Below are 16672 nucleotides of genomic sequence, written 5' to 3' on the forward strand. Positions count from 1 at the left end.
ATATAGTACAGCTTCTCGGATTATTTGCTCAGCATATAGATTGAATAAGTGTGGAGAAAGAATACAACCCTGACGCACTCCCTTCTTGATTTTAAATCATGTAGTGTCCCCTTGTTCTGTTCGAACGACAGAATGTGCCGGATCTCGTCTGATCTCGGAAGCTAAGCAGGGTCGGGCCTGGTTAGTACTTGGATGGGAGACCGCCTGGGAATACCGGGTGCTGTACCTCTAAGTAGCCGTGCACTATTTACCATTCACTATTGTTACCTGTTTTTTCAGGTGTCAGACTATAAGGTCTTTGATGGCTGACATGGTATCTCTGTATCTTTTGTGATGCCTGGCACTGCTCCTCCCCATCACTGGTAGTCAACAGTTATGCTCATTTTCACTCTTACTCAGAAACATTCAATGACTCTCCACTGTCCCTAAAAATGGTCCCTTGATTTTTTTACTGCATGTGCTTATCAGTAAACTGTTTGTACATTCTCCCTTTCACCCTTCTCTCTGTTTTTCTTTCTCCCTCCCTCTCTTTCTCACTGTGTGAATGTATATGTATGTGTGTGCATGTGTGTGTGTAATTTATTTTAAAATTATATACTTTTGGATTTCTATTATATATAAAATAGAAAGTTTCAAAGGATGACATAAAAAAGTATTAGTAGAATTTGTAATATTTTCTTTTTGAACTTGCATATCCCACTGAGATCAATGGTCTATAGAACAAAATCCAGGTTCTTTAAAATCATAGTCTTCATGGAAAACAATACTATTTACAATAGCTACCAAAAAGATCAAATATTTAGGAATAAATCTTACCAGGGACACAAAAAACCTATACAAAGAAAACTACAAATCACTACTACAAGAAACTACAAGGGACCTACGTAAATGGAAGAACATGCCCTGTTTATGGATAGGAAGACGAATAGTATGAAAATGTCAATACTACCCAAAGCAATCTACAAATTCAATGCAATCCCAATCCAAATTCCATCAACGGGTTTTAAGGACATGGAAAAACCAATCACTAATCTCACATGGAAAGGAAAGAGACCTTGGATAAGCAAAGCACTGTTGAAGAAGAAAAACAAAGTAGGAGGTCTCACACTCTTGGATCTCAAAACCTACTATACAGCCACAGTAGTCAAAACAGTGTGGTATTGGTACAATGATAGATAGACCAATGGAACAGAATAAAACATCCAGAAACAGACCTCTCCATCTATGGACAATTGATCTTTGACAAAGGACCAAAACCCATTAAATGGGGGAGAGATAGCCTCTTTAACAAATGGTGCTGGCAAAATTGGATATCCACTTAGAGAAAAATGAAACAAGACCCATACCTCACCCCATACACAAAAACAAACTCAAGTTGGATCAAAGACTTAAATGTAAAACTCCAAACTATAAAGCTCATCAAAGGTAAAATAGGGCCAAATCTATGCGCCATAATCTATGGCATAAATAGACTATCAAGCATAACCCAAAATGCACAGGCAGTGGAAGAAAAGCTAGATGATTGAAACCTTTTAAAATTTAAATTCTTATGTGCATCGAAAGAGTCCTCCCAAAGGGTGAAAAAAGAACCTACAGATTGGGAAAAAAAAAATTTGGCTATGACATATCTGACAAAGGACTTATCTCCAAAATTTATAGAAAACTTCAACACCGCAACACCAAAAAGACAAACAACCCAGTTTAAAAATGGGCAAGGGCCATGAACAGACACTTCACTAAAGAAGAAATACTGGTGGCGCACAAACACATGAGGAAATGCTCACAATCATTAGCTATTAGAAAGATGCAAATCAAAACAACAATGAGATATCATTTCACCCCAGCAATAACAGCAAAGTTCAACAAGACAGAAAATAACAAATGCTGGTGAGGTTGTGGAGCAATTGCAACTCTCATACCCTGCTGATGGGACTGCAAAATGTACAACCAGTATGGAAAATAGCATGTCGTTTCCTTAAAAACTGAAAATAGAAATACCATTTGATTCAGCAATTCCATTACTAGGAATATATCCTAAAGAGATGAGAGACAGGACACAAACAGACATATGCACATCCATGTTCATCACAGCACAATTCACTATAGCAAAGAAATGGAAACAACCTAAATGCCCATCAACAGATGACTGGATAACCCAACTATGGTACATTCACTTAGTGGAATACTATGCTACATTAAAGAATAATGAAGAATACGTGAATCATCTCACAATGTGCACGAATTTGGCTGACATTATGCTGAGTGAAATAAGTCAATCACAGAAGGACAGATATTGTATGAACCTATTATTGTAAAAAGTCAAGGAAAGGTTTATTCAGGGAAGGAAATTCACTTTGTTGGTTACTAGGGATGGGAGAGAAGGGGAAGGGAAATTTCGGACTAGTTGGGGATCACATGTTGATTTGGGTGAGGGGAGAGACGATATGGAAAGAGTCTGTGACCAGTATGATGACACTGGGGAAACACAAAGGACAAAAGGACACTGAAACATCACATAAGATACAGACAACAGAGGCAAATACTAGTGCATACACAATACTGCATTACCACTAACACCAAACACCAAGCTATGGATAAATGCATAGACAAGTGAGAAGATCAGGTGGGGGTTGGCAAACAGGAATATACCCTAGACCAAGGATAGATTTGGCTGAAGATAATCTTACATATGCACTGTGCTACAAAATTAGCCACACACATTACAGAAGAAACAGAAGACAGAGTTGGAGTAACTTCTCAGAGACAATCAAACACCTTGAGAGAGAATCACCAGGCTTGCAGACTTGGGACCATAGTCTCAGGGGACATCATGCTCAATTGGCCACAACATAGTACATAAAATTCTTGTCCCACAACCTACTTTGGTGAGTAGCAACTGGGGTCTTAAAAGCTTTTGAGCAGCCATCTAAGATGAAACTATTGGTCTCCTTTCATCTGAAGCAAAGAAGAGTGAAGAAAATTAAAGGTGTCTGGAAACAACTAGTCTAAGAATGAAATGGACCATGAGGACCTTGGGCTTCATGACCCTGAGACCAGAAGAACTGGATAGTGCTCAGCTACCAATACCAACCACTTGGAAAGGGATCAAAACTCGAGATCCTGGATAGAGTGGAGGAAAAATGTGGAACAATATTCAAAAACACAAAAATGACCAGAATTACTGGTTAGACACAGACTGGTAGAACTCCTGAGACTATGGCCCTGGGCTATCCTTTGGGCCTAGAAATGGATTCACTTTCATGGATTGGCTCTCAGCCCAATAGAAAGAACTAGATGCAAAACACCTACCCCAGGGTGATGCACCCACCTACTCTAGGGAGATGCACCCCTTGGATCAAACAGTCATGAGACACCAGAGGGGTAGCATTCACATAGAGGGAAAGCTGGACAGACAGGAATGCATAGTTAAGAAGGGCACAGGGAATGGGTAGTCACACAGAGGAGAGGGAAGGAAAGTTTTTTATGGTTGGGGATGGTAATCGGGGCCGTGAAATCAAATGTGCATGAACTGTTGAATGTAGAACAAATTTGCTTTGTAAGTTTGCACCCAAAGCACAATTTAAAAAAAAAAAAATTAGTCTTCAAAGTGGAGCATTGATATCCCAGGGTACATGGTATGGATAGTATCAAGGGGCTCAATTTCCACATCCTCATCTATCAAATGCCCTCTCCCAAAAGTGATCTGCCTGAGAATAGGCCTGTATTCAGCTGATTTCTCTTTTTCTGCCTCTGCTTCCCAATTGCTTTTAGCCTTCACAAAAGACAGCCTTCAGCCATCCACAGCTGTATACTGTGTGCTTTGCCCTCAAACAAAGGGATGATTTAAGAATGCATCACTCCTAAAAAACACTGACAAGGCAGTGCCTTATTTCATCCATCTGACAAACACATAGGAAGGCTCCATGCCTTGGACCTTCAGCTATCTTAGAATTAGAAGTCAGAAGTGAGATGGTGGAAGAATTTATATAGTTTTGGGAATTGGAAAATGAAGCTAAATTTTTTTCTGACAGAAAATAGGTGTATTTGGCTGGTTGGTTTGGTCACAATGACTGGTCTTGCCAATTAAGTTGTATTTTTCACAAATGGAATGAGCTAGATCTGTGGCTCCAAGTTTTTGATGAAAATATATGTAAAGCACTTATCCAATACACAATACACCAGAAATTCCATCATTTGCAACTATTTACAGATCTGACGACCACTGCCTTAAACATTCAAGATTTTCATAATGATGCCAGATTTTTCCCCATCTTAATCTCCTGTCAATCCCCTTCAGGCTTCAGCCAAGCCACACTCATGCTCCTTGGTACTCTTCCAAGTCTATACCTGTGTATACACTAATGCCAGTTCCACCATAATAAATACCCCTCCTTCCCACCTTTAGCTATTGAAATCCTACCTAACATCTACTTGTCTGAGGCACTGATTAGGCATGGGGATACAAAACGAACAAAATGATCTTGGCCCCATTTTCATAGAAACTAGGAGTTTAGGGAGGCAGACAAATAAGTAGTGACAATATAATATTAGAAGAGCTATATGGTGGAACCATGAAGTGCTAGGAACTTACAGCAGGGGTACCCTCCCTGTACCTGAGGGGTCAGAGAAGTCTTTCCAGGGAAAGTTACCAGAAAATCAAGAATAAAATCCAGGTAGTGGATTCTTTCAACAGTAAACATTAACATCAATGTTTAAAACAAAATAAAAACAAATACTCCTGGTCAAAGATAAGGAGTTAGCCAGTATTTTGGGGGGATAAGAGGAAAGAGGACTGATTATGCTGAGAGAACAAAAATAAATTGAATTATGATTTTTTTAGCACATTTTATTGTGGTTTGGGTGAAAGTTTGCAGAGCAAGTTCAGTTTCCATTTGAAAATTTATAATTTTTTTGTTTTGTTTTGTGACATTAGTTACAATCTTCTCAATGTAACAGTACTCTTTCCACTTCCTTCCTGGGTTCCTTGTTTCCATTCATCTGTCTTTCCTGTCCCTTTCTGCTTTTTTTTTTTTTAATTTATTTAATTTTTAAAATTATGATTTGGGTGAAAGTTTACAGAGCAAATTCATTTTCCATACAACAGTTTATGTTCATGCATGTTTTGTTTCATGACATTGAATGCAATCCCTATAATGCCTTTCCGCCATTTGAGATTTATTTTTGGGCAAATGCTATCTTTTGGTCTCCTATGGTTGACTGTACTGAGAAGCACATTCCTCATGGGTGTTATTGTTCACTTTATAGACCTATCGATTGTTTGGCTAAAAGGTGATCAGGAGAGGGTTCAGTTCCAGGTTTGAAGGGTGTCTAATATTTATAGTTGCAGGGGTTGCACCAATCTCTACCAGACCAATAAGTCTGGTCGTTTTAATGACTTTGAATTTTGTTCTATACTTTTCTCCTACTCTGTCCAGGACCTTTTGTTATGTTCCTGATCAGAGCAGCCAGTAGTGGTAGTCAGCCACCATCTAGTTCTTCTGGTCTCAAGGTGGAAGCTGTGGTTCATGTGGACCGTTAGTCCTTTGGACTATTTGTTTCCTTAAGTCTTTGATTTTCTTTAATTAACGTTCTTAAGGCAATTTCTCTCTGAAGTCAGGATTTCAGCTATAAGGGCACAGTTACCTAACTCCAGGGTACAGATGTATTATCAGGAGGGACCAGTCCCTGGAGACGGACATCATGCTTTGTAAAGTAGAGGGTCAGTGAAAAAGAAGACCCTCAACAAGATGGACTGACACAGTGGCTGCAAGAGACTCAAACACAGCAATGACGATGAGGATGGTGCAGGACCAGGCGACACACAGGGTTGCTACGAGTCAGAACTGACTCAACAGCACCTACAACAACAGGGTCCAAATAAAAATTTCTACCAAGTTCAATATGATTCATATTTCTGAGAGACATATGAGAATGGTCACATACTCTTAAAAGCCCAATAATAAAGCAGGCTGAAAGTCAAGGGAGAAGTCACCTCTAGAAAAATTTTCTCTTGCTTTTCGCCAAACACAAAATATTTGAACCCCAAACTGGGCTCACCAGAAATAGTGCTAAATGAATGATCCTGTGAGGAAAGTGGTAGATAGTTTGTGTTTGTGGCTCTGTTCTAAGGGTGGAGGCATACTCTTTGCAAACAAGTACATAAAATAAAGACAACCACAGGGAGAAAAAGTTCAGTTCAAGGGATTGCCTTATGCCACAGGAGAAGAAAAGACTGAAAGCATCTATGTATGGCCTCCCATTGCCCCACCTCTATTCTTGCACCTTCCTGAGCCAGAACTCTGAAAGCACCCTCACTGAGAGATGTTCAATTCCCCACTTAATGCTACACTCTAATGCTACCACTCAGTGATTTGTTCAAAGCTATTTATTTCTATGAAAGACTCCCTTCTATAAACACATTAGAAGTAGGATATGATAGATGTGGCATCAACCAAGTATTTCCTACACTGGTTACACTTTGCACACAATAACACTTTGTTCCTCTGAAACAGAAAATAAACTTAGTCTTTTGGTTCTCTGATACCATTATCCATGTACCATCACAATGGGTTTTTATTTGTCACCCTGTTTTCTTAGTTGTCTGAGCATCTTTTTCAAGCACTCACAGGGAGAGTTAGCAATTTCTCTATAAAACTATTCACTATGGTTGTAGAATCAGGTAGGTTGCATCCATGAGCGCTGAGTTACTGAAGTACCAAAAGATGTATGTAGAAGTCACATGGCATACCAAGGACTACATAATCAATGAGGCTTCAACAGGCTATACTGTTTGTAAAACTACTTCATCTCTTTCAGAAAAACCATTATAAGCTCACCCCAGAACACATAAACTCATTATCAGAACTATGTTTGATACTATTTTTCCATTACAAATGCTCCATCCAACTTCCTATCAGCAATACCATATTTTTCCAGATGGGTGGGCAACTGTAAATCTGCTCTAAATTTTGCTTTCTCCCAGTTCCCCAATAATTTCCTGGTTATGGGCTTTAATAAAGTTAGTAACAATGACGAATGTGGCTTATGTTGTGGGATGTATGTATATAAATGGGTTTGCAAATAGGTTTAGGCCCTTGTGTGGAAAAGGCCTGGAGTCTCCTAAATAGAAAAGCCTTCAAGTGAATAAAGTGATTTAAGGGTTTGGAAAATGGTAGCAGGGATTAGGGACCTTATGTCAAACCATGGCCAAGACCACATTTTAATACTTCCTCACTCCCAGGTTCATTTTATTTCTGTCACCCTCTTCACTGTTGAAATTCCTTCCATTCATCAAAATCAGACCCATTCAGGAGAACAAGTATACTATGACTTGTCACCCTGATAACTTCCCTGTGTGCAGTGATGAAAAAAATAGTTTGAGTTCTCAGTCTTGCACTGCAGAGACGTATAGGTATGTCAAAATGAGTTAAGCCTCCTCTTCTCATGCCCCAGGTTTTCCTAAGACACCCCTCCCATCATATAATAAATGTCAGTTCATTTAGGACCGAGGGCTTCTCAACATGGAGATTATTTTCTTGTAGGAGACCAGTAAAGACCCTTTTTAGAAAAGCCAACTACTTGAGAATGCTACCTTGGTGGCAGAGCCTTCCTTGGATGAAAGCTGGGGACTTCGCCAGCAACCTCTTTCCTGGGCAGGACCTTGCTGCGTCACGGAGCGCCCAGCAGATGGCGCCACAGCTGAATTTTCGCGAGTCAGTGTCTCCGCCTATACAGCGTCTGGAATAAACAGGAAAGAGATTTTTTTTTTTAACTTTTCAACATATATTGCCTTCTTTGCCATGTCAGAATATATATATATTTTTTAATTTGACTATGTTTAAATGCATTTGAAATGTTTGAAAAAATAGTTGATTACGCAAACGCAAATTTTTTTTTTAGGGTTTTCACTCAAAGGACCCAAGAAACAATTTTTCAAATAGCATACATTGTTACAAGAACACTGTTCAGAAACAGTTTGCAGGCAGTGCTGGTGAAGAAAGGTTGCGTCAAAAAAGAACAAGGCGTGGCGGGGAGCCTCTCCCGGCTGTGGCGCAAGCGACTTTCGTGGCGGGCGGGCGCGAGCGCCCCCCCCCCCAAGACAGCGCCGCCTGCTGGTGAAAGGAGAGGAAGAACTCGAACCCCGCCCCTGCGGCTGCGGCATCCTTTCGGTCTAGGATGAGCTTAGACCCAGCGTTCCACAGCCCCTACCACTCAGCATACCGCAGTTTATGCCCACTAATCAACGAAACTGGAAGTAGTGGACATAGCGAAGCCTTTTCTATAGGGAAGAAAACCTGAAGGTCTGTTATGGCTTTGGTATGCAATGTTTCAAAGGTCTTGCCTGTTTGTTTTTTTTTTCCTTTAAATTTTATTTTGTCATTTGTACACCAATTCCAACAGTTCCTACATGTACAATTTAGTGACACTGATTACATTCTTCAAGCTGTGCAACCAGTCTCATCCTCCTTTTCTGTTGTTCCTCAGGTCTTGACTGTTTTAAAAGCTTAGTAATAAGGGTGGAAAGGACCTCTGGTGGCGCAATGATTAATGCAGTCAGCTGCTAACCAAAGGCTGGCGGTTCAAACCCACCAGCCCCTCAACGGCAGAAAGATGAGGCAGTCTGCTTCTGGAAAGATGTACAGCCTTGGAAACCAACCCTATGGGGCAGGAGTGGGAATCGAGAGCAGTGGGTTTGGTTTCGTTTTGAGTTAATAAGGGTGGACTTCATTTTCAGAGTATAATTGTTATTTAAATTATCCTAAAGGAGAATGAAAAATAAAACCCTATGAAGATCCTCTTTCATTCATTCTACCTTGCTTTAATGGGAGTTACATGGAATGGCTGACAACAAAATATTAAAAGAAGTTATCAGAGGCAAATTTGAAAAGGGTGGTGGTTGCACGTTGCACGTCTCACTATGGATCCTAATTTTTATTCCAGGGTTGTTTCAGTGCCATTTATAGAGTCCCCTCCTTCTCTCCCCACTTCCTTTTTCTCTTCACCCATTTGACAGTTCTGCAATCGTCTGCTTAGAACACGTCATCTTCATCCACTGGGAGAGGGCTGTGGTACCATCTTTCTCCTCCTATGGCTGAAGCTCATGAAAGGAAGATGACAGACTGCGCTCCTGCTCTTGGCCAGTGCAGCTGCCAGGAACTCTAACCCTCAAGATGATGCCAGAATGCAGCCTCCCCTTTTAGTGTGGCGCAGAGCTTTATGTTGCCCTTCATTAAGCAGACGCTTTCTTTGTCCTTCACATTCCCCAGTGATGCAGTAACAATCTTCTCGTCCTTTCCATTTGCACAAATTTATTTCTTTAACTGTAAGAATCTCTTCCATTTGCTTCTGTAGGCAGGCAACTTTGTTCGGTCTAGAAGCAGGGGTGGATTAACCAATAAGCAAGGTAAGCACCGGTTTATTTGTGCGTGCTTACTAATAATCTATAGTGAACAGTGGTGAAACCTATGTGAAATTATTCGCTACAGTAGTAAGCACATGTAAGCCCATGTTTACTTTACTCACTCAGTACTTCATCCCTGTCATGGACTGTAAATTTGAAAAGAGGCTTTGATTCTATAGGAAGGTGCCCTGAGGGTTGGGAGAGAGAGAGATGACAGCCACACCTAAAAGCAGAATCTCTGATGTGAAGAGAAAAAAAAACCAAAAAACTGAAATTGTTCACTACAGATTAGTAAGCAAGCACAAATAAGCCTCTTCTTATCTTGCTTATTAGATAATCAATCTGAGCTTGTCCAGAAGTCATGCTATCAGGTCCCTGTTCTCTGACATCAGGCAGAGCTGTAGAAATAAATTTACAGTCTCTGGTGCAAAACAGGACTCTCTTTTGTCCCGCAGAACCAGAAACAGTACAATTAGGAACCCTACTGGAAGCATAGTGCCTAAGGCACTTGACTGCTAACCAGAAGGCTGGCGGTTCAAACCCACCAGCCACTCCTGGAAGGAAGATGCAGTAATCTACTTCCGTAGTGATACTGCCTCAGAAACCCAAGGAGGGGTCGCTATGAGTCAGGGCCGACTCGACGGCACATAACAACAACACTGGAACAGAAGCCTTCTGGAGGAGGTTGGAGAAGGAGACTTGGGCCCCCAAGTCTTACAGTGACAGCTTGAACTGATCCCTCACATTCTGGACCCAACCAGATGAGCACTGAGAGCTCAGTATTTGGAGGATAAAAAAAGAGCAACAGATATACAGTAACTTAGTAAATCTTGGGCCAGATCCAGGACAATGCCTGACATTTGTTTATCTGCAGAGAAACTGAAGTAAAGGAGGGGAATGTCTCCCTAAAAGTCACTGTGTTATAAAAGTGTCCTTCAGGAAGAGGCTCCATGAACAGGGCAGCTGATAACATTAATACTGTGCAGGCACACATCTCGCTACACCCCCTGGGAGTGCTAACCCAAGTGTTACTAAATGAACTGGCAGGAGCACAGCCCTGCAGTCTCCACAGCTGCTGTCCTCAGAGGGAGGCTCTCAGACAAAGCAGGGCGGCTTCTGCAAGGGGGGAGGGGCCTTCTCTTTGTTCTTCCTGGGAAAGAGGGCTCGCTCTCCTCTGCACCTCAGCTGCTTTCACCTCTTGCAGGAGGGCAAAATAAATTAATCGCCAATATTGCACATAACAATAACAATTGTTTTGGACAGCATATTTCTTGAGTCTTAAACTCTGTGAAATGCAGGGTCAGACTACTTCTAGACTGCTAATGTGCTGCAAAGATTTTATTCTGGGTTTCTGGGCAAAAATTTCAGAAAGGTGCCCTTCTTCAGCCAATAAAAATTAAAAGATCTCCTTTCGAAGGGAATGTCAAGACATACTGTTTTGAATGGTACTTATAATAATTACATGGCATGCACCTAAAACTTAAGAATCTCTTCTTCACAAAGAGGTGATTTAATGAGTAAAATTGTCTGCTAAAAATCCCTTCATCAGTAAAAGACATTGGACACTTAAAGATGATTAAAATGGCACATGTTTTGATATATATGCATATTTTTATCACAATACAATTTTTTCTAAAAAGAGCTGAGAAATCTCACCTTTTCACATTGTAAGGAATTTTTGCTCATAAGAATGAGTGAACATAACCACTTTTTTAAAAATTCAGAATTGCCTGTTTCTGATGAGTTAAGGGTAGAATTAAGACAAAGGGTCCTTCACTGTCATCTTAGGAACAGGCATGCCACTCCCAAAGCACGCCAAGCAGCTGCTGCCTGGACTGATTCTTAAACCTAAAACCATGCTTGGCTTTGCTCTCGACAGCTGAGGTGGTCTTCTGTGTTCAATTGGCATTTCAGTTTGGGCCGGCTGGAACAGGTCCACACCAGAACAGAAAATGGCCTCAGTGAGGTAGAGAAAACTAACTAGGCAGAGAAGGATTAGATTTGCATTTTTTAATCACTACAGGCTTATTTCCTGGGAATTTACCATGAAATAAGTCAGTTTCAATCCCTTCCCACAGCATCTCAGGCTTTCTAATACAGTTCCTACTCTTCTGGATTTCATCTGCCTGTTAAATATCAATTCATATTGTGTCCAGAACTGAGTATTTTCATGTTTCTAAGCAACTGAGCCTCTCAGCCAGCTCACTGTCTCTTTCTTTTTGGCACTGTCAGGAGGCAATGAGAGCAGTCCCTAACCAGGAAATGAGGTCGTATTAGTATTTGGGGGAGAGAGGATCTGATGACTCAAGTTCTATAAGTGAGTCCCAGGCAAGCTTCGAAAATAATTCTGAAGCTAGACAAGGAACAAATAAGCAGGTATTAAAGGATTATATGCTTTTGTAATGAACAGTTTATATAAAATAGCTACTGGACATGTATACTTGTAATACTACTTTGTATTTATGTTATTAGCTATTATTCAGGGAGTGTATTACAGAGTGCCTTCCATCTGACAGGCTCAAAGTCCTTTTCAGTGCATATTCCTCATATATTAAGGCACTTCGATTTTATGAAGTATAAGCACTTTGAGGGCAAGACCTGTCTTGCTCTCCACTTCCTTTATATCTCATACAGTACCCAGCAGGGTATTAGACATGCAGTAGGTACTCAGGAAATATACACCTTTAAAATATATATATATATATATGGAATAAAGGAACAATTAATGACTGCTCCAATCCTGAGATTGGGCCTGTCTTTATGTTACCTATCGGTCTAAGAAAACTGAGTAGTGGTACTTTATAGAAGAAAATGAAATAGAGATGTTGTATCTCGAATAATAATGATGCCAGCAGCTGACATTCAGTTAGTGATCTTATATGCTAGAAACTGTACTAAGTCCTTTAAGACATCATCTCTAACCTTCACAACAACCCTACAAGCTAACTACTACTATTATTACTACCTTTATTTTACATATGAGAAAACATGCCCAAGTCACAGAACTGAAAAATAGCTACATGAAGACTTGAATCCAGGTATCACTTATGTTTCCAAATCCATGCTTTTAGGCACAATCCTATACTACCTCCCTGAAAATACCAGAATATCTAGTAATGATGCTCATAACCCCATTTACTAACCACCCTTGTTTGAGAAATTGCCCCACAACATAGTATCTGAAGTGGGAGGGTAAGCAAGGGAAAAGGATAAGCACAAACAATTTATAATTTATAAATCTCAATATGCACGGTTTGATGTTTCTAGGTGTTATCTCATTTATTCCTCACAGCACCCTGTGAAGTAAGTTACTACTATTTCTTATACGTAAGGAATACATCTCCGGAGAACTGGTAGGTTTAAAAAAGTAAATACTAAAGTATTTACATGTTGTGAGAAGAGACCATTCCCTGGAGAAGGATATCATGCTTGGTAAAGTGGAGGGTCACAAAAAAGGGGAAGGTCCTCAACAAGATGGATTGACACAGTGGCTGCAACAATGGGCTCAGGTACAGCAAGGACTGGGAGGCTGGTGCAGGACCAGGCAGTGTTTCATTCTGTTGTACATAGGATCGCTATGAGTTGGAACACCTAACAACAACAAAAGTATTCAGAGGTAGAGGGGTAGGGAATCTATTGCCATCACTGAGCTGGCCTGCCCTAGGCCTCTCATTTCAAATCTCAATGCTATTATGTTGTTCCCTATCTTTCCTTCCTTCCTTAAACATTGTTATTAATACTCCAACCAACCATAAAGCTTATGCCTGTCTCTACTTGCCTTATATATACAAATATGGTTAAATGTTTACTTGCTGTGCCATTAAGCCATTTTAAAAGCACAGACCAGGTAAAGAGGAAACAGTAAAAAGTGTGCTTTGTAACAGTTAAAAAGGACAAATTAGATTAAAATGTACTGCCAAGAAAAGATATCCAAAGCATAGTATTTTTTTTTTTTTTTTAAAGCAAGCTGTGGAACAAAAAGCACAGCATGACACCATTTATGTTTTAAAAAGTTGCACAAAACAATATGATACACACACACACATAAACAGTTGGTTATAACCCAAATTGGTAACAGTGGTTTCTCTGGGGAATGGAACTGGGTTTGCGTGGAGGTGGGCAGTACTGATGGATTTTTCTCTATCTTTTACAAGATAATTTATTCATGAAATATGTACATAAAAGAAATAAAGGACAAAGAAAAAACAAATGATGTTGCTTGAAAATAAAAGGCTAATAATATTCATGTAAAATGAGATGAATGATACAAATACACCAAGCTAAAATCTACCCCTGGGTGCACATCCATAAAAGACCAAGAAATTAAGAGAGTTCTCATATTGACGTTACTATAATGAATTTAATGGATGTTAAAGTTTGTCTCCTGCCTCTACCAGAAATACAGTGGTGAGAAGTACACTAGACTTGGGGACAGACAGCCTGGTTCAAGGCCTGTCTCTGCCTCTAATTTCTCAGGCTTCTTGGACTAATTTCTCAGGGCTTTAGTTTCTTTATCTGCAGAGTAGAAATAATTATAACATCCTTCACAGGGTACTGTGAGGGTTAAATGAGATAATGCATAAGACAGAGCATTAAGACTATGCATAGTGAGACTTGGAAATTATAAATTGTGTTTGTGCTTACTCTATCTTCTCTCTTTCATCATCTCACTTGAGATCATTATTTTTCCTCACACTTTCAAGATATCTAAACGTCTCATATTGAGGTAGTTAAATTAATAAGCCATTTGTCTTCAGTATAATAATTGCTGACAACAGATAAACTTCCCTTATTAGAGACTTCAGGTTATGCAGATGCAAAATTTTTAAGCTCCAAATCTGTATTCCTGTATTTATTTTAAGGAATATACTTACTTGATTCAAAACTGAAACCCAGTTTTGACATAAGAACTAAAGTATCTAAATCAGAGAGGCCATTTAAATTATAAATGAAAAATAAAAAAATTACTGGTGTCTTAAAATGTATTTTGTCTGTGGTCCCACTAAAATTTCACGCTGTTACGAAATTTTAAGAATTGAATGATAAATCTTATGATAAAATAGTTACACAAATAATAAAACACTAATGCCACCGATAAAATTATACACAAAAGAGAAACAGGAACAAATGAATAAATATCAGTTGTATGTATACAGCACCATGTCCAAGTCACACAGGACATACCTATTTTCAAATTACAGCCTCACCTTTGAAACAGAGCCAGGTTCTCTTCTGCTTCTACTGGATATGTGTGTGTTAAAAGCGCAGGGACCTGGAGATTTCTGATGAAGTAAACAAGATCCAGTTGAGATATTTGCAGTTTGAGTTCAGCAAGGATTCATTTGAAGGAACCAATTCCAAGCACACAAAGCACACATCCCTCCCAAGCTCCTCCATCCCATTAAACTGGGTTGTCATTTTAGAGCTGGGTGCCCATTGTTCACTTTCTTCTACTCTAATTAGATTTGACAGATTGCGCTTTCTGGCTAGACTGGCTGTTGCCAAGAACTAAGAGAAGAGAGGAGGTTGACCTTGTCATTATGCCCTTGGGATCAGTGCCCCTCTCCCAAGCCCACACATCGCCAGAATGCACCCCAGCAGCTTTAAATCTGTTCTCCTTCTCCCCCAGCCTTTTTCCTACGTGCCTCGTGCATCTTAGCACAACTGCTTTTTCTCACTTTCAATAATGTGAGAGTCAAAGTCTCAGTGGGCTATGGGAGTGGAGTAAGTGGTGCTCTAGTATTTTTCATAACAGTGCTCTGACCTTTGTTTTGTTCTGGATGCCTGGGGGTAAGGGGAGGAAAACAGATCAGCTTTTCCAAAGGGAAAGATGCTGCAGTCCGCCCTGGAGTGAGGAAATATTGATCACTTAATGAACAGAGTTCGGAAGGATTCAGGCTCTGGCTCTATCTCCGTGTCTGCAGCAAATCACTTTTCCTACTGCCTTTTGTTTCCATACGTGCAAAATGTTCTCAATAATCCTTGAAGCCTTACTGTATCAAAAATATGTTATACTGGTAATATGTTAAGAATTAGGTCATAAAATGATAGCTCTGGAAAGAGTCTTGTAGATTTGTCTTGTCCAGTCTTTTCATCTGGGAGATTAAAAAATGTAGACCGACAAAAGGAGGTGACATGCCCAGTGTTGTGAAATTAGTTAGTTAAATGCATGGCACTGAACAATAGCCTGCTAATCAGCTTGCCTGTCACTAACCTTTCTTTTCCCAGCTTATTCTATGCTTGATAATAAACCATATTGATCAGGAAAGCAACTTTCTTTCTCCACAGAAGGGATTCTCCTCACTCCAGAAATATTTCAGAAATGCTTCCCTTTATGGAAAATGCAATGATCCTATAATAGAACCTGAGTCACCAAATGCCACATGACTCTCTTAGGGACACAGGCAGAACTGAACAGGCTGGTGGTCTGGGCCCTGCTACTCTAGAGGAACGTCTTTGTCCCTGACGTAGGTCTGTCTGTGCCGGTGGCCAGTGGCCTCAAGAGCTGTGAGCAGGAATGACTGCTAAAAAGTTCTCAAAAGAAACATAGTGTTTCCCAAATTGTAATGTATATCCATTCATTTATTATTTATTCACCTACTCACAGGCATTTAAAAAAACCCCATTATTTGCTAAGTGCCTGCAGGCTGATAAACCCACCAGCCACTCCTCAGAAGGAAGGTTGGGCAATCCTACTTCCGTAGTGATATCACCTCGGAAACCCAAGGAGGGGTCGCTATGGGTCAGGGCTGACTCTATGGCATATAACATAACATAACATAACATAACATAACATGCAGGCTGATAAGACTACTACAATGAGTAGGACCTAGCGTCTAGGGGGTCTCAGAAAGAGCCTGCAGTGTAAATACTCCTATGCAGGGGAGCACTGTAGGGGGCATGATGAAGGGAGGAAATAGTCAATTTTCCTTGGCTGGGATTCAAGGAATCAGAAAACTGCCACAGAAGAGGTAATACTTGAACTGAGATTTGGGGAATGGGGGTGGGGGTGGTATATTCCAAGGGGAAAGGATGTGAATCTATGACATTCCAGATACAGAGGTTTGCAGGAGCCTGGTGTTTGAGGGAAAACAGTTTTGGGCCTGCTGGTACCAGGAAGCACCAACCAAAGATGAGACTGGAAATTTAGGTAGAGATCAGTGAAGATGTTATATGACAAAGGAAGGAGTTTGGATTTTATCCTGGTACTCTAGGAAGGGAGCTCTGATGGCCTAGTGCCTAAGGCATTTGACTGCTAACCAGAAGATTGGT

At 40.2% G+C, this 16672-nt stretch overlaps 1 protein-coding gene across 1 annotated transcript in view; it reads right to left on the bottom strand.

Annotated features, from left to right (window-relative positions):
• Positions 1-14818, bottom strand: part of LOC103194448 (tubulin alpha-1C chain-like) — a 91478-nt gene extending 76660 nt beyond the window's left edge. The window contains 3 exon segments of the mRNA XM_042780560.1: positions 14608-14663; positions 14666-14695; positions 14698-14818. Coding sequence (XP_042636494.1) covers positions 14608-14663; positions 14666-14695; positions 14698-14818 — 207 coding nt within the window.
• Positions 14819-16672: the final 1854 nt, after the last annotated feature.

This window comes from Orycteropus afer, unplaced genomic scaffold, assembly GCF_000298275.1.
Source record: "Orycteropus afer afer isolate SDZICR_OR568_19922 unplaced genomic scaffold, OryAfe1.0 scaffold00045, whole genome shotgun sequence".
NCBI classification, from domain to species: Eukaryota; Metazoa; Chordata; class Mammalia; order Tubulidentata; family Orycteropodidae; genus Orycteropus; species Orycteropus afer.